This window comes from Zalophus californianus, chromosome 13 (genome assembly GCF_009762305.2).
Source record: "Zalophus californianus isolate mZalCal1 chromosome 13, mZalCal1.pri.v2, whole genome shotgun sequence".
Taxonomy (NCBI): domain Eukaryota; kingdom Metazoa; phylum Chordata; class Mammalia; order Carnivora; family Otariidae; genus Zalophus; species Zalophus californianus.
Genome location: NC_045607.1, coordinates 38259558 through 38278165, shown reverse-complemented (window position 1 = coordinate 38278165; position 18608 = coordinate 38259558). Strand labels below are relative to the sequence as shown.

At 41.2% G+C, this 18608-nt stretch overlaps 1 protein-coding gene across 6 annotated transcripts in view; it reads right to left on the bottom strand.

Moving 5' to 3' along the window:
- Nucleotides 1-1994: 1994 nt before the first annotated feature.
- The window catches only part of APTX (aprataxin), a 43966-nt gene continuing 27352 nt past the window's right edge, over nt 1995-18608 (bottom strand). For 2 of the 6 annotated variants that reach the window (XM_027615614.2, XM_027615615.2), the window contains 7 exons: nt 12875-13011; nt 11514-11560; nt 10997-11299; nt 9503-9562; nt 8460-8686; nt 3016-3119; nt 1995-2266 (listed from right to left, as the gene is read on the bottom strand). In XM_027615614.2, coding sequence (XP_027471415.1) covers nt 2112-2266; nt 3016-3119; nt 8460-8686; nt 9503-9562; nt 10997-11299; nt 11514-11560; nt 12875-13007 — 1029 coding nt within the window. In that variant the 5' untranslated portion in view covers nt 13008-13011 and the 3' untranslated portion in view covers nt 1995-2111. Of the gene's footprint in view, nt 2267-3015; nt 3120-8459; nt 8687-9502; nt 9563-10996; nt 11300-11513; nt 11561-12874; nt 13012-18608 lie in introns of those variants that run through there. The other 4 variants (XM_027615617.2, XM_035723587.1, XM_027615616.2 and 1 more) reach the window with 4 other exon arrangements.

Genomic DNA, 18608 nt, shown 5'->3' with positions numbered 1-18608 from the left:
CTGCAAGGGAAGGCAGGCCTGCAACTAGCCCAGAAAGTCAACCAGAAAATGGTGTGTATATCCTTACAGGATAGAGTCTAATCCAGGAGTTTCAGAAACGCAAGGTGCTTTGAAGCCCAGAGTTCATTTATATTGTGGTTCTCAAACTTTAGTATGAATAACAGTCATCCTGAATGTTTTTGTTGGTTTTTTTTTTGTTTTGTTTCATTTTGACAGAGAGAGAGAGAGAGAGAGAGAGAGAGCGAGTGAGCGAGCTCGAGCAGGGGAAGGGGCAGAGAGAGAGGTAGAGAGAGACTCCCAAGCAGGTTCCACGCTCAGCGCAGAGCCCAACGTGGGGCTCGATCTCACAACCCTGAGATCATGACCCAAGAGAAAATCAAGAGTCAGCCAACTGAGCCACCCAGGCACCCAATGAATGTTTGTTTTATAGTACAGATTCCTATAATAACTGTGATTCAGTAGTTCTGGGGTAGAGCCCAGATATTTACAGGTTGTAAAATGGAACTAGCAATTCTGATCTCAGGCATCCATGGAGTGTACCTTTAGAAAGTATCTAGGGTTTAGGGGCTTTAAGGCAACAGATGTGGAAAGGGGGCTTTAAAGGAACTGACAGTCCTCAGATAAATCACTGAAATGCCATGGAGAGCTTCTGGCCAGCACAGGCAAAAGGTGTATGGCTCCTACTGGTTAGTAATACATTTATATTCTTCAACTAATAGGGAAAATGAATTTGATGCACCAGAACCAAGACCAACTTTGAAGCCCAGCAACCTTTATAGATTATTAAATTTTTATCCTTTAAAGGGTCATAACAATGGTACCTACCCCACAGAATTACATACAGTGAGAAGTAAATGAGATAATTAGAACAAAGTGTTTAGCATAATGCCCAGACACACAGGAGTTGAGTGTTAGCTGCTATTACCATTAATTCCTGCTAATTATGACTATACCCATGCTCACCAAGAAACCACTGTAGCATCCTGTTTGTGGAAGACTGAGGTCAAATGTGGTCTCTATGGACTGAGGTTTTCTCCAGAGAGAAATTATTATTAAGGGTATTCTTTTTTTTTTTTTAACTCAAGAGCAAAAAGAGTCAAATCCTCAAATAGATCACCAATGTAATCAAAAACATTTTAGATTTCCCTTTACCTTCAGTTCTGACATTATCCAAAAATCAACTTGCTCCAACAGTACCATCCAAATTTGTTCTGAGTGAAAAATGAAGCTATGGGGTTCTGTGCAACTCTTCAGTCAACAGCGACCTCTGCATGCATCAGAACTAAATCTGTGACTACTACCTGAACTCCCAACAGTTTTCAACTACCTAAAATAGCTGCCCCAAACAAATAAACTTTATTTTCAGATGAAAGATTCAAGCAGACCAGCAAGAAGACTTGACAACCAAACCATGATGAACATTTGGCCAAGTATTTCCTCACCAGCCAGGAACCCCTAATATTAGAAAACCCCATCTCTCCACCCCCTCGTCTAGCCTGTTTGCTTAAAATGAATAAGAACTGGTGAGACATATTTCCTGAGAAGGAAGCATGGGTGGTTTTGGATAGAAAGGAATGAAAGGGACAGAAGCAACTAAGTTTCTCCATGAAGAAAGGAAGGAGAAAGAATATTACAGAATAGATTAAGATCAGAGAACAAGACCAATTAGGGCCTTCAGGATAAATATGAGACCTCTCTAGCTGCTCTGATGAAGAGTACCACAGGCCTCTGGGGAGAAAGGATTAAATGTATGGACAGAAATATATAGCCCACCCTCTTCCATACCTTGCATTAGGTCAGTTTGAACATGGCTTTGCCCCCCATCAGTCAGACCTGACATGGATCCTGGAGCCGGGGGATCCTATCCCAGCCACCATCACCAGAGAACACATCCATGACAAACCCAAATTCCTAATTCCTAAACTACTTCAAGTCACCCCATATTGTAGCCACTCAGGAACAGAAGAAGCTTTGTTTAAAAAAACAAACAAACAAACAAACTGCATGTTTTAATTCAAGAAATAAAAGTTCACAGGCAATCCAGGACAGGTGCCAGGAATTTGCTCTACACAATCAGCCACACCTGCTGCAAAGGTTCAGGCTCCGTGGAATCACTCTGGCCAGTGCCTCCTGAGATGCTCTTTCAGCTGGGGAATGGAAGGCAGTGACTGCTGGCACTCGTGACAACGCAGGGGCAGCCTCAAGAGCTCAGGCATCCCATCTCGGACACTCACTCTGCCAGCGTCCTGCACCATCTCTATCACAGCTGCAAGCAAAGAAAAAAGTTCAGAGCTCAGCTACTCTGAAAAACCAAGATACCCCTCAGAAAAGCAAATCTGACTCCAAATAAAAATATGCCAGGTATCCTAAAGTTAGTAAACTTGAGGTTAAACCCACTGTGGGGAAAATGGGCTTGATCAGATTCTAAATCTGAGCAACCTGTTTTTGAAATAATTACATTCCTTTGGAACACACTGTAAGCAAACCATGTTACATGTCACCACAGTGCTTTACTGCTGGTTAGCCCTCGGTCAGTGGTAGCTGCCATCATTAATGTCCCAGCATACTGAAGTTCCACAGTATACACACTGGGAAATGCTCCCTTCCACATACACGCAGCCCTCTCCTGTTAATTAACCACTTGTGACATGAGGCTGCCCCCAAGCTCCTATCCAGCTGATGGCAGAAAAGACAACTGTTCAGAGCTTTCACATTCATGAATTCCAATAATTCTCAGGACAACCTTTAAGTCCCCTGTCGTTACAATAAAACACCTTTCTGACTCTGACATAACAGTTTTCTAGGTCCCCCGCAAGAAGGTGGTTCAAAGCAAAGTGGCAATCCAAATAATCCAGTTTCTTTTAATGGGTCTCTCTTTATAGGGACACAAAGTGGTACATGGGCTTTTGAGGCCAGGTAATTATCTAAGGAAACAAGAAAATCAAATATAAGAATAGGAAAAAAAAAATAGCTGAGAAAATGAAACAAATGTGAAAACTAAAGAACACTGTTTACCTTGTGATTCCAGGAAGTATTCTGTATTGAAAGAATTCCAGTGTTTTTTGTTTTTAAGGCAAGGAGAATCAAAATCCTGGCTGATCACATGGAGGTGTACATGGCTAATTGAGAGAGAAGGAAATTGACCATTAAATCCATTAAAAACCATGGCTTAATCAAAATGACAAACAGTAAAAGTATGGGTATATAAAATATTGCTAGTGTTTCCATTTAATAATTCATTCACTCATTCACTTAAGAACATTTAATGCTAAGTACCTACTAGAGCCAGCCATTATTCTAGCACTGGGAATTTAGCAGTGAACAAAATGAGAAAGGCCTCTGCCATTATAGAAATTATATTCTAGTAAGGAAAGACAAATTTTAAAAAGAAAACAAACAGGGAAAATTCAAATCTTTAGCGTTGCTAAGGAGGGCGCCTGGGTGGCTCAGTCAGTTGAGCGGCTGCCTTCAGCTCAGGTCATGATCCCAGGGTCCTGGGATTGAGCCCCACATTGGGCTCCCTGTTCAGTGGAGAGCTTGCTTCTCCCTCTCCCTCTGCCTACTTGTACTCTCTCTCTCTCTCTGTCAAATAAATAAATAAAATCTTTAAAAAAAAAAACTGCTAAGGAAAAACACAAACCAGGGAAATGGGACACAGAGTGCTCAGGGGCTAGAAGTTACCTCTTTAGCTAGAGTGTTCGAGGAAGGCCACTCCCAGGCAGTGATTTGAGCTGAGAAAGCAGTCAGGCAAGCAAAGATCTGGAGAAAGAATGTTTTGGGGAGTGGCAATGCCAAGTGCAAAGACCCTAAGAAAGAACTTGGTGCAACTGAGGAACAGAAAGGTGACAGATACGGCTGGAATGGTTCGAGCTGAGGAAGAGAGACTAGGTAGGAGTCAGAAAATAAAGAGTCTTACAGGCTGACAAGAGGTCTGCAGTGTATTCTGCTTACATTGTCTCTGATTTGCACTTTTAAAAGATCACTCTGGCTGCCCTGCAGAGAAAGAACTATAAAGAGGGTAACAATGGATACAGAGATGAGTTAGGAAACTACTGCAGAAATAATCACCCCGAAGATTAGAGCTGTAGTGTTTGGAATATATTTTGCAATAGAACCAACAGGACTTCCTAATGGATTAGATGTGGTTTGGGGGAGGTGCCACTTAGAGAGATGGGGAAGCTTAAAGGAAAAGCAAGTTTGGGGCAGAAAACCAAGAGTTCTCTTTTGGACTTGTTAAACCTTTTTTGTATAAATATGACTCTTAAAATCATTAATATTTCCTATCCTCCCAATAAATAATCAAAACCAACCAATACATGCAGGAATCCAAAATGGAATATAGGCAGTATCAAATAAACTTAATAGTATTACAAATGAATAAGGGAACCACACTGAAGGGGCTCAGGAAGAAAATAACCAGTGAAATGAACTTCGGAAAATAGTAGTTTGGATACTGTAAAGATGGAAAGAACTGTATAGAAATACTGTGAGTAAATGTCTTTCTCACAGGGTTATGGGTTAGCTGGCAATTCTATAACTGTTTTATGTGTATACTAAGACCAAACAGGAAAGTGAATTTATTATAGCTAATGAGAGCCAGATTTTTCACCTTTGGAGAAAGAAATTACAATAAAGGAAAGGGGGAGACAAGAATGAACCTTGCAGAATTGAACTGGCGCCAGAGATATCAGTATAAACTTGTGTTTTTCCGTACACATACACAAATAAAGAAAGAAATACGGAGGTGTGTGTATCTGTATGGATTAGGATTCACGCATGTATTTCCTGGCCCTATCTGCCAAAAGGACCTAGGAGTAAAGACACCCTGGAATCAACCACTTCTCTCAATATAGAAACCTAGTATCCAAGTCTTAGTTTATAAATATCTTTCTTTCTCCAATAAAATGAACTAAATAAAATAAAAAGTTCATTCCAGGGCAAGAACAGGAAAAATACAGGATGAGCCTGGAACATCTTATTCCAGAAAATAAAGAAGTGCTCAAAAAATGTTGGGGCCCTATCAAATGATTCGGGACCCAACCTAAAGGAGCTTCCAAGGACTAAAGCTAGAACAATTTGAGCAAGAAAATGAACAATGATAGACTAAATTAAAACCTATAGAATAAAATATCCATGAGTCCACACTGACAAATAACTAAATACATACATAATGGGGGAGAAGGGACAACTCTTCCATACAGAAGAATTCTAATTAATAAAAAAATCACCATTAGGTAAACACCACAGTAATAACTCTTGCAGGCAAGACCGTCCAATAAATGCTAAAATCACTGGGCAAAAGTTTGGGGAGAAACAGGTTACTAGCATAGTCCCTAACTATTCAAGACATTCATCAATTACAAAGGGAAAAATAGTAACTCTGAGGAGAGGAACCTGGCAGACATCACCCTAAAAAAGTGATCAAGGTTAATATGAGCAATAAGCCATCTCGACATCACGTACTCCTTGATATGAATGTACTGAGAAGGATGCAACATCACCTCTGTGGTATTGGGGGGGCAGGGGGAAGCATAACCTCAATCTAATCATGAAAAAATATCAGATAAATCCAAAATGAGAGACATCCTATAAAACCAACCAGTAATCGGGACGCCTGGGTGGCTCGGTCAGTTAGGTGTCTGCCTTTGGCTCGGGTCATGATCCCAGGGTCCTGGGATCGAGTCCCACATCAGGCTCCTTGCTCAGCAGGGAGTCTGCTTCTCCCTCTCCCTCTGCCTGCTGCTCCCCTGCTCATGCTCTCTCTGACCAATAAGTAAATAAAATCTTAAAAAAAAAAAAACAACAACCAGTAATCATCAAAAGTGTCAAGGTCATAAAAACTAGGAAAGGAGAAGGAAGTGTCACAGGTTAGGGGAAACTAAGGAGAGACAACAAATAAATCCAATGCAGGATCCTGGATTAGATCCTGGAGCAGAAAAACATAAAAATAAAAAAATAAAAAATAAAGAAAGGTGAAATTCAAATAAAGTCTAGAGTTTAATTAGTGGTGATATTATGGAAGATCTTTGGTCTGCTTCACACTTTTTTTATATTTTCTAAACGGAAAATATATTACTTTTACAAGGAAAAAAATGTGTTACCCTTTCCTTTCCATAGTGTTTATTCAAAATTATAAATAGTAATCATAAAAGGGTATGTGAGTGGCAAATTACTGCTCATTTTGCTTCCCACCCACACTTGCCACAGCTCTTTTTAACATTCTTAGAACAATAGCATGTATTACATAAAAAAGGTATGGACACCATGATTACTATGTGAAAAGCACTCTGTAGTCAAAGGGCTCTGTTAGTCATGGGCTGTGCAGCACTGGAGAAATAGGATTATGATTATGGGTGACTTTTGCCCTAAATTTTTTAATAAGATTTTAACAAAAAAATATATACAGTTGATCCTTGAACTGACCCCCCCACACTATCAAAAACCCAAAAGTGTAATTTTTGACTCCCCCCAAAACTACTAATATCCTACTGTTGATCAGAAGCCTCATCAATAACATAAAGTCCATTAACACATATTTTGTATGCTATATACTGAAATCTTACAATAAAAGCAGAGAAAACATTGAGAGTCACAATGAAAATACATTTACAGTATTTTACTATATCAAAAAACGTCTGCATATAGGTGGACCAGCACAATTCAAACCTACGTTGTTCAAGGATCAACTGCATTTTTTTTTAAATGAGGCCCAACATACATCAACCCTATGACCTAGCAACTTCACTTCCAGGAATTTACCAAAGGGCAAAAAAATGAAGTATGTGCATGATATACACAACAACATACACGAATCTCAAAATCATAATGCTAAAAAAGGTCCAACAGAAGAAAAGTACACATTATATGATTCCACTTATATGAAGCTCTAGAACAGGCAAAACTAACCTATGCAGAAAGAAATCAGAACAACACTTGAGGGTTGAAGGGAAGATTAAACGAAAAGCAGCGCAGGGAAACTTTCTGGGATATGACAGAAATGTTCTGTATTTTAATCAGAGTGATAGTTACATAGCATAAATGTTTGTCAAAACTGACCAAACTATAAATCTTGTGCATTTTGTTGTATGTAAGTTATGCCTCAATTTATTTTTTAAGATTTTATTTTTTTGACAGAGAGAGACACAGCAAGAGAGGGAACACACAGGGAGTGGGAGAGGGGGGCAGCAGGCTTCCCTCTAAGCAGGGAGCCTGATGCGGGGCTCGATCCCAGGACCCTGGGATCATGACCTGAGCCAAAGGCAGAGGCTAATGACTGAGCCACCCAGGCACCCCAGTGATGCCTCAATTTAAAAAATATACATACTGATGGGGAAAAAAATGTGGCACAAAAATTTCATTTGGTTAAAGTGGCCCATCATATAAGTCATAATTCACTGAATAAAATGTGAAGAATGTTGGGCAGGTAAAAAAAAATAACCAAAAGAAATTCTGACACATGCTACAGCAGAGACGGACCTTGAAGACATGATCCTAAGTGAAATAAGCAGTCAAAAAAGACAGATACTGTATGATTCCACTTACATGAAGCACCTAGAGTAGTCAAATTTATAGAAACAGAAAGTAGAATGATAATTGCCAGGACTGTAGAGGGGAACGGGATGTAGTTTGGGAAGATGAAAAAGGATCTAGAAGCAAATGATGGTGATGGCTGCACAACAATGTAAATGTACTTAACGCCAATGAACTGTAATACTTAGAATCGTTAAAATGGTAAATTTTTTTTTTAAGATTTTATTTATTTGAGAGAGAGAATGAAAGAGAGAGAGAGCATGAGATGGGGTTGGGTCAGAGGGAGAAGCAGACTCCCTGCTGAGCAGGGAGCCCGATGCGGGACTCGATCCTGGGATTCCAGGATCATGACCTGAGCTGAAGGCAGTCGCTTAACCAACTGAGCCACCCAGGCGCCCAAAATGGTAAATCTTGTTAGGTATATTTTATCACCAAGAAAACAAACAAATACAAGATAAAAACTCCAAAATCCAATTAGTCTGCTTATCTCGTTGCTCAGCTCTAAAGAACTATGGTGATCTGCCTTGCTTGCATTCTTTAAAAAGATTGTTATTCCTTTCTGAATACTTCTGGGTGTGAGCCAAAGGCAAACAGGCTCTATATTTTTCTCTCATTTTATTTTAAATCTTAGATCTACTGAGTTGTCACAATAAAAGTCAGTGATGTTTGTCTCCTTCAAAGCAATGGTCCTTAATTGTTTAGGAGTTTATAGATGCTTCTGAAAAATCTAATAAAAGTCACAGGCACAAAAAAGAAAAAGAAAAATCAAGGCAAGTCAAGCAGAAGGGTGGAAGTTTCAGCCCACCTTCCTTGGAAACATCCCACCCTAGTCCCCTGGGCCTCGGAACTATCAGCACACCTAGGCTGAATCCATCTGTCCACCTAGACAGAACCAGAATGCACTGGCACTCACTACACACAACACTTACCTCATGCTGGGAATGGCATGGTAACCCAAACGGAAGCGGAGTTTGCTGGACCCAGCGAAATCTGTGATCATCTTTTCCCCCACAGTGTGCATGTGTTTAAGGAGCTCAAGGTGTTCCCTGGTCACAGCCTTCAGACTGGAAATGGAAGCCCATGGTAAGACCAGCCAGTGGTGACGAGCCTTGGGATATTTATCCTTAATCACCACCACCTGCTCATCTTTGTAAACCTAGCAGAGGGGCATAAGAGAAGGAAACAGACATCTACCACACACCTTCTGGGCGCCAGGTGCCGTCATATTCACTAACTCACTTAACTCCCAACACAATCTTAAGTAAAAGGTTTCAGTATCCCAATTTTGTCAGATGAGAACTGAGACTTGGAATATGTCTTGCACTGTCACATAGTTAACAAAGTGGGAAGTCTAAGATTGTAAACCAGGTCTAGTCGACTCCAGAGTGTGTGTCTTCAATCACCACACTACAAAGAATACACAGAAAATGCACAGTACAAAATAGTTCCTAAGGTTCTGATGTAACATCCCCTCAAGCATTAATTCAAATGCACTCTTCTCCACTCTAACCCAGCACACCATGTGTCACAATCATGTGTTCCAAGAAGCCCTATCAGATTTGGCCCTCTGTCATCCAGGATGTAATTTAAGAAGAACTCAAAGACTCCTCCCAGGATGACACCTGACTATTAATCCCAGGCAGCCCAATAACTACAGTCACAATATATTACCTGACACTCCCTTGAAAGAAACCCCACTAAGGTTAACACAACTTCCCTTAATAGCACCCAGAAGTTTAGGAGGAACAAAGAAGAGGGGATATTCATTTTAAGAACTGAGCTTCTTTTCAACGAATTCCAGTTGCTAACTTACTGATAATAGGAAAAGCCACTTGGTTCTCACAAAATAGCCCAATAAAACGAACCTCAGTCAGAAGGGCTGATCTCCTTTGCTCTCACTTGTAGTTATGACCTCTTTGGAGTAGTCACTTAAAACATGAAGTGTATTTCAATGCCAAAATGTTATTCTGACCTGCATTTTGGGATCCTGCATAGAAATTTTCAAGCCTTGACTCCAGTGGCCCAATGATTCCTGAAACAAAAAGGAGCCACAAAAATTGCAAATGTCAATAGTTGTATTTGGCATTAGTTAATATCGTACGTCAGCAAAGCCCAACCAAACTTAGCAATGAGATTAGTTTTTAAGAATTAAGCTATACCCCCATACCATACGATCCAGCAATTGCACTACTGGGTATTTACCCCAAAGATACAAATGTAGGGATCCGAAGGGGTACTTGCACCCCAATGTTTACAGCAGCAATGTCCACAATAGCCAAACTGTGGAAAGAGCCAAGATGTCCATCGACAGATGAATGGATAAAGAAGAGGTGGTATATATACACAATGGAATATTATGCAGCCATCAAAAGGAATGAGATCTTGCCATTTGCAACGACGTGGATGGAACTGGAGGGTGTTATGCTGAGTGAAATAAGTCAATCAGAGAAAGACATGTGTCATATGACCTCACTGATATGAGGAATTCTTAATCTCAGGAAACAAACTGAGTGTTGCTGGAGTGGTGGGGGGTGGGAGGGATGGGGTGGCTGGGTGATAGACATTGGGGAGGGTATGTGCTATGGTGAGCGCTGTGAATTGTGCAAGACTGTTGAATCACAGATCTGTACTTCTGAAACAAATAATGCAATATATGTTAAGAAAAAAAAAAAGAAGAAGTTAGCAGGAGGGGAAGAATGAAGGGGAGTAAGTCAGAGGGGAAGATGAACCATTAGAGATGATGGACTCTGAAAAACAAACTGAGGGTTCTAGAGGGGAGGGGGGTGGGGGGATGGGTTAGCCTGGTGATGGGTATTAAAGAGGGCACATTCTGCGTGAAGCACTGGGTGTTATGCACAAACAATGAATCATGGAACACTACATCAAAAACTAATGATAAAATGTATGGTGATTAACGTAACAATAAAAAAATTTAAAAAAAAAGAATTAAGCTATACCCCCTTTACTCAATCATTTGCCTTTATAACCTAAACCGGCTCCATTTTCTTCCTATACAGGATTCAGAGCTATGTGTCTAGACAAAGGCTGGAGATGCCAGAGTGTCAACTACATCTTCTTCACCCTCTCCCACTCCATCTACAGCCTAACTACATTTCCACTTCGACATCAGGATGCGAATCACATGATCTATGAACAGTGTTCCAATGCTAACCTTCTACAGATAAACATATGACTGACCCATTTTAGCAGTTCCATGCTAAGCACACCATCATTATCTCCCTACCTTCAAGTGGCTTACCTCAGGAATTCAAGAGAAAAGTACATGAAGGGACATTCACCCCAGTGACTGGTGACACAAACAAGTGACTCTTTCATCATGGTTAATAAGCCTTGTCATGGTTAATAACCCCTTATGCGTATCTGGGCTTTACAGTGTACAAAACAATCAAGCAGTCATTGTATCTCATTTAATCTCCACATCATCTATCAAGCACACCGCCCTCACCTTTTTGGTAGATGCATCTTTCCCTTTCTTTGAGGGCACAGAGGATTGGCCAGGGTCACTCCCAGGTTCCAGTCCTCTACAGGACTCAGCTTCCTGGGCAGCATCCCCTTCTATAGAATCACTGCTGCCTGACCTCTTTCTCTTCCTGTGTGTTTCTAGGCCAGGGCTCTCTGCCTCTTCCTCAAACTCTACAATATATGGATAAAGTTCATTCACCATGTGGAGAATTTGGCCAGGCTGCAGCTTCACCTCTTGGTCCTTCCCAATTATGACCGAGTCAATGCTGGTGGGATTGACCCCTACCTATAAATAATAAAAAAATAATTACAATGATAGCAATAATACCATTAGCAGCATAGCCACTGCTATGTTAACCACTTACTGCATGCCAGGCAGCATGCTTAATGCTCACTTCCACACGACATAGAAGCTTTTATTGGTTGGCACAAACACTCTAAAATCAACATAAGAAAATCATCAAGTATAAAATGGAAATCCAAATTACAAACACACATACCTGCTTCACCTTGACATATCCTTTGTTACACTCTGCTTTCAACTGTACTGAAAGAGATTTTAAAAAGTTAAACCTAAATGCCAGAAAGAACCAAGCACTTGCTCCTATTCTCCTTATAGGACAATGAAGCCTCACTCCAGGAGGCAATTTGACTGTGGTTTCCTCAAAGGCCTATAAGCAAAATTGCCTGTTATGGAGGTGGCTGGGCTCCAAATCCTTCCATAAAATGTCCACCAGCACACATACTCCCTTAGCTCCTGCTAATATCCCTACGAAGCAGCTTCACAGAATCCCCACAAATCTTGTTATTCCAGAGCCCGTGGCCCACTCAGGATCCCAGACTCTGCAGTCAGGGAAGGGACCCCATTCTCTCACAGACTCTTGGTTCATGATTATATCAGGCTTCCACTATTTAATAAAACTATGAGATGCTTTCAATAGAAAAAGGCAAAAGATATACTTCTGGAAAAGAGAAGTTCAGCTGGCCTTAGTAGGCAGAGTGATTATTCTAGAAAGAGGATTGAAGGAACAGAACAGTCTGAGCATATGTGGGAAGAAATAACATTAAACACTTGTGTTCAGAGAAGTGAACAAAGTTTCTGGGGGGAGACAGGGTGCACAGACACCACAGCTGCTCTCCAAGAAGGAACAGGCAGAAGACAGGCTGACATACAAGTCCCTACAGTTGCTGCTGTGAAAAGGGGACAGAGTGAAAAGCAATATCTGCTTCTGTATCTCAGACCTAGCCAGCTCAAGTATGGTTTTTTTTTTCCCCCATTTAGATTAACTCATGTGGAAAAAATAAACAGTACTGCAGACTCCAAGCACTGAGAAACTCTATGGGGAACACACATGTGGGGGTCTGGTAGCAGTGAGCATGTCCAGAGTTTATATGTTAAAAAATGAGGTACATGGTAAGGCTTTTTCCTAAGGACGTTCATTTCATTAAATCCCAGGAAAGGCATTTCAAGAGCTAGATGCCATAGTCTTATAAAGATAACCCCCTCTGTGTGAGGCATTATGTAAAGGATGGAACTATCCCATCACTTCTCAGACATGGTTTCAGGCTGGAGGTCCCAGAATTAACTGTTTCACTGCCCAGTGAGGAATCTCCCTGCGCAAAGCAGGGTACAAGATTCAGGTCCACCACCCCATAGTAACAGGATGGAACATACCTATTCTCAACACTAAATCTTAACCACTTCCAGAGGATAGAATCAGGGGTGAATGGGTCCCTGGTGTTAGCTAAAAGATGGCAGACAAAAAGTTTCTACCAATAGCATCCAGGAAATGTGCATCTTCGGTTATCATTATCCTGAGGAACAAAACACAGTAATCTGCACATTGCTATGACCAAGTACCTTGCTGTCGAGAACATTTCTTGTCAACGATCTTGGTCTCTGGGCCACGCCCAACCATGACTGCTTCCAAATGTGGAAGTTTGATTCGCTGGTGCCGGTTATCCTGTCTCACCAACCAGCACACCCGCATCATTACTCTGAGAGAAAAAAACAGGAAAGAATCACTGGAAAAATTAGCACAAGTCCTCCAGGGCCACACCCCACACCACCACATATGCCATCTACCAGTGACTTCACCTAGGTCTCAATTTTCTCACCTGTAAAACATGATGATGACAGGACTCATGAGGCTGTTGTGAGAATTAAGTAAGATAATGTATATATTTACCTCTGTGCCTAAATCAGGCTAAGCAATCAAATATTATGTTTATTGATATACTCTATGTGCTGACCATTAGCCTACACACTGAGGATAAAAGAATAATTAAACCTTGTCCCTATCCTTGAGGGGCCTGGAGTATAGGTGGGGCAGACTCATATGTCAATTATTACAATATAATGTGATAAGCACCATAAAAAGGGATTAACCAAATATGGCATTAGCCCAGGGAAAGGAATAACTGACTCTTGTAAGTAATATCAAAAACAGCTTAATGAGGAAGGGATATTTATGCTAAGTTTTAAAGCATGAGAAGGAGTTTGCATGGCAGAGAATCAGGACATAAGAATAGAGGATGTTCTTCAGTCCACAGGTGTCTTTATGTATATTCGGTTTCCCTCCTTAATCATCATAACATATCAATATTAGAACAATGCATTTTATTACCATCTAACAGAAGACTGTCATAATAAATATACAAACCTACAATGTTTAAGTGTGAATGTGGCCCCTCTGTGCAATACACAAACTGCACAATAGTGAAGGGACTGGTTTTCTTTTGAAAACAACCTTTAGGGGCGCCTGGGTGGCTCAATCGATTAAGCATCGACTCTTGATTTCAGCTCAGGTCATGATCTCAGGGCTGTAAGATGGAGCCCTGCATTGGGCTCTGGGCTCAGTGGGGCATCTGCTTAAGATTCTCTCTCTGCCCCTCCCCACCCACCCATCCCAATCACCGCTCCCTCTGCACATGCACACGCACTTTCTCTAAAATTAATAAATAAATCCTAAAAAAGGAAGAAAGGAAGGAAGGGAGGGAGGGAGGGAGGGAGGGACGACGGACAACCTTCATGGCCACATAGGGTATCAGTAGAAGGGAAAGAGACAAGAAATCTGGGAGAAAAAAAATAAATAAATTTGGGAGAGAGATGAGGCCTGAACAAAGGCAGGGCAAAGGGAATGGAGAGGAAGAAGATCCAGAAAAATTGTGAAGGTAGACTTAATACTGACTGTATTTGGGGAATGACAAAGGAGTAAAGGGAGACATAAATCAAGACTTCTAATTTGGAAATAGCCATTAACCACCATGAGAAATAAACAAGGAGACATAATTTGAAGTTAAATGGCAGATGAAGGGATGATTTCTGATTGAAACACAGTGAGATTAAGATCCACAGGTCAAGGTAGGATATATGGGTAGAAAGCTCAGGGAGAGGAATGGGCCGAATGTATATATTTGAGAGGCATCAACATGTCAGAGAAGGTGAGGCAAAGAGAGCATGAGATCACCCAGAGAGGGAGAGCAGGAAATTATGGGCAGAGACAGGACTAGGATCTTTGGGATGCCTCCAGAAACTGACTGTTCAAGCCTCTAATACCCTCTTTGAGAAATGTGCCCTGCAGGCAAGGCAGCACTCATCAGGCCCTCTGCACAGCTTTGTGTCCAAAGGGAACAGAAAAGGAAGAAGATTTTTAAAAATCAGAGTTTCATTACCATCTGCAAAGAAAGGATAATGCAAAGGAGAGTGAGCAAATGAGTGCTGAAGAGGTACAAAGTCACAGAAATTCAATCAGTCAGGAAAGGCTTTGGAAAGCACTCAAATGAAAAGGCTGAGAGGACTGATAAGGAAGAAAATAAGCGGGAGGGGACATTCCATTTTTTTTAAAGATTTTATTTATTTATTTGACAGAGATAGGCAGAGAGGCAGGCAGAGGGAGAGGGAGAAGCAGGCTCCCCGCTGAGCAGGGAGCGTGATTCGAGGCTCAAACCAACTGAGCCACCCAGGTGCCCTAGGACATTCCATTTTTAAAAGCACAAGTGACAGGGACACCTGGCTGGCTCAGTCCGAAGAGCACGCAACTCTTGATCTCTGGGTCATTGAGTTCAATCCCCACATTGGGTGTGGAGATTCTTAAATAAATAAAACTTAAAAAAAAAAAAGGCACAAGTGACAACACAGATTTCAGCAATAAGCCACAGGTAAGGGGTAGAAAGCAGACCTTATTAGTTGACCCAGAGGAGCTGCCCCAGAGAATCACCAAAAAAGTGCAGAAGTCCTGAACACTAGGCTGAAAAGTTTAGACTTCACAATCAACCAGAGACAACTGCCAAGTTATTGAGCTGCATAGCAAAGTGAAACAACAGCTGTGTATAGGCAGACTGGAGCGGAGAAGTCTAGAGTCAGAGATTAGTCAGGAGGCTGTCAACATAATGACCAGAGTGAGGTCCAAAAGTTCAGCAGGTCTTTGTGAAGGAATGGATGCAAGAGCATGAAGAGTCAGCGGCAAACCTAAAATCCTGAAACTGGATCCTCAAATGATGATGATGCTACAGGCAAGTCCACTTTTAAATGCTATGTGTTCAGAGGGGCATCTGTTTGCACTTGCTGGAAACTGATGAATGAGCAGGTAATGACTGAGAAGTGAAGTATGTCTTCATCAGGCCTTGGGGAAATAAGTCATGGTGACTGACTACTCACAGTAATAAAAGAAATCTGAGAGAGCACAGGGACAGGAAGGAATCTGATGGGCCGCTGAGAGCATGGCTGGCTGTTGCAGGATAATAGGAACTACCCCTCCTGCCCTGTACACACACACTCATTCCCACCAAAGTTCTCAAGTCATGATGTTCCTATTTACTACTTCTTGAGAAGCTAAAGCAGTGACTGCACAATGCTTAGGCAACTAACGTTAAGCAACATTTTGGCCCATTTTAGCCTCCAGTTCCAATTTCTAGGAATGAAGCATTTTAGAATATGGGGAGTACATAACGATAGGTGCTCCTGAATCTTTAAATTGGTCCATCCAATAAAACTCCATAAACTGCAAGTTCTAATCAAGAAATCAAGCCCATTTTTTTGCTTACCAATATATCTCCAACACTTAATACTTGGCATACAAGAACGCAATATATATTGCAAGTGAATCACCAGATGATAATCCTGTCCAGATTCTCATCCCTTCCTCCTCTTTCCCCTGCTCCAGTTCCTCTTCTTAAGTGGTCCTTTGCTCCTCTCTTTAGGCAATCCCATCCTCACATCTATGCATATTAAATCCTAATTCTCTATTTTCTAACTCCCTACTTTTCATTCCAGAGTTGTAGGGATTGGTCAGGAAAATATTCTGGTTATATCTTAAGGAACCAAAGTGATCTGATAGGCCACACAAGCCCAGCAATCTGATAACGTGGAACAGTGCTGTCCAGTAGAATTTTTTGCAATGATGGAAGTATCATTAACCTGCATTGTCTAATAATGAAGCCACCATGTGACAATCAAGCATCCGAAATGTAGCTAGTGCAACAAAGGAACTAAAGTTCTTAGATTTTTTTAAACATACATTTAAATAGCTACATGTGACTGATGGCTACCATGATATCCAACCCAGCCCCAGAAATTTGCCCAACCTGGTAAGTACCAAATTCTTCAGGCTTGAGGTTAAGACCCTCATACTCTACCCCCACAAAGGTTACTTATGTCACCTCCTACTTCCTTTCATAGAACTAGCCCACCCTTCCCTTGCCCCAGACTCACATACATTTATTCTTACACACAAATACATCTCTCAGGTATGATGTACTGAGTCTCATCTCCCAAGTAAGTCATTCTTAATATGATCTCCTGGCATTGGATTATACCCTTTCCTCCTTCCTAGAATCCCAAATCCTTCTCAATTTCCAAGTCCCACCTCCTCCAGGGAGGCCTTCAGGGGACTATCTTGTCTTCTCTACATCTTGCCATAGGGTGTGGTCAATTTATCTTCACAGTTCTCTGAAAATTAAATGTGGATGTAATTCTACTCTCCAAATGAGATTATAATCTCCTTATAAACAGCCTGCATCACTACCCATCCATACAGAAAACTCAGGTCTCTAGAAGATTATGGCCCTGGGCTAGGCGCGGCCTTATACTTCTGAATATCCTCTGGTGTTCGGCATACCTTTATCTAGTGCATACTATCTGCTAGGCATTTGTTAAATGTCTTTTTTTTTTTAAAGATTTTATTTATTTATTTGAGAGAGAGAGAATGAGAGATAGAGAGCACGAGAGGGGAGAGGGTCAGAGGGAGAAGCAGACCCCCCGCTGAGCAGGGAGCCCGATGTGGGACTCGATCCCGGGACTCCAGGATCATGACCTGAGCCAAAGGCAGTCGCTTAACCAACTGAGCCATCCAGGCGCCCCTGTTAAATGTCTTACTTTTATCATCTCATTTAATTTTCCCAGCAACTCTTATTCTAAGGAAGAGAAAATTTAAGGCTTAAGAAAAAATAGGTAACCTATTTTTAGTTTGGCATAACCAATGTGTGTGCCAGAGATAGGATTTGAATCAATTCTAAAGAACGGGTTCTTAATCACTACACCATATACCTTTTGTCTTCACTCATTTGATCATTCAATTAAAATTACTATGTGCCGGGGCACCTGGGTGGTGCAGTCAGTTAAGCGTCCGATTCGTGGTTTTGGCTCAAGTCGCGATCTCAGGGTCATGAGATCAAGCCCCACGTCAGGCTCCATGCTCAGCATGGAATCTGCTTGAGATTCTCTCTCCCTCTCTCTCTATCCCTCCCACTCGTGCACTCTAAAATAAATAAACCTTCTTAAAAAATTATTACATGCCTACAGTGTGCCTTGTGCTATTCTAGTACTGAGAATAAAGAAATAATACATCTCACTCATATAATGCAGGTATAATAGATCATTCCTGCCTTCAAAAGGCTGTTTTGTGGGGGAGAGAAACACAAAAACATTTATAGCAAATGTAGTAAGTATAGTGATTGGTCTGTGCAGAGTATCATGGGAGCACAAGGCTAGAGTACCCAACCCAGACATGGAAAAAGAAGATGTCAAGGAAGATTTCCTATAGGAAATGAGTCCTATAAATGAGTCCTATATATAAGCCAGATTAACTAGGTGAAAGGGTCATCCTAATTAGGTGAGGAGAAGGAAGTGGATAAAGGAAACGGAGAAAATTCAAGTCAAAGGGAATAGCAAGGGCAATGCACAAAGAAATAACAGACTGCACATGAAGAAGCAGTGCAGTGTTGCTACAACCTAAAATATGAGGCAGAAAAGAGGCTAGAGACACAGGCACGTCCAGAATAAGCAGAGCCCTGGGTGACTGGCTGAGAAGCTCAAACTTCAGACATTCCACTGGATTTTACAATTTAATAAACAATAAAAATTTGCTAAGTGAATGAGAAAAAAGATCAGATGAATGAAGACAGGTATTAAAGATTATTAAGCAGGACTTTAACACAGATTTGTGTCAAAGATCATTTGGGGGAGGAGGGCAGGTGTTAACTTATATCACCTCATGTGAGAAGATACATGGGGAACAGGACTGGAGGCAGGGAAATCAGTCAGAAGGCCATCATATTTCAGATGAAAGATGACAGTGCCTAAAGTAGTTCAAAGG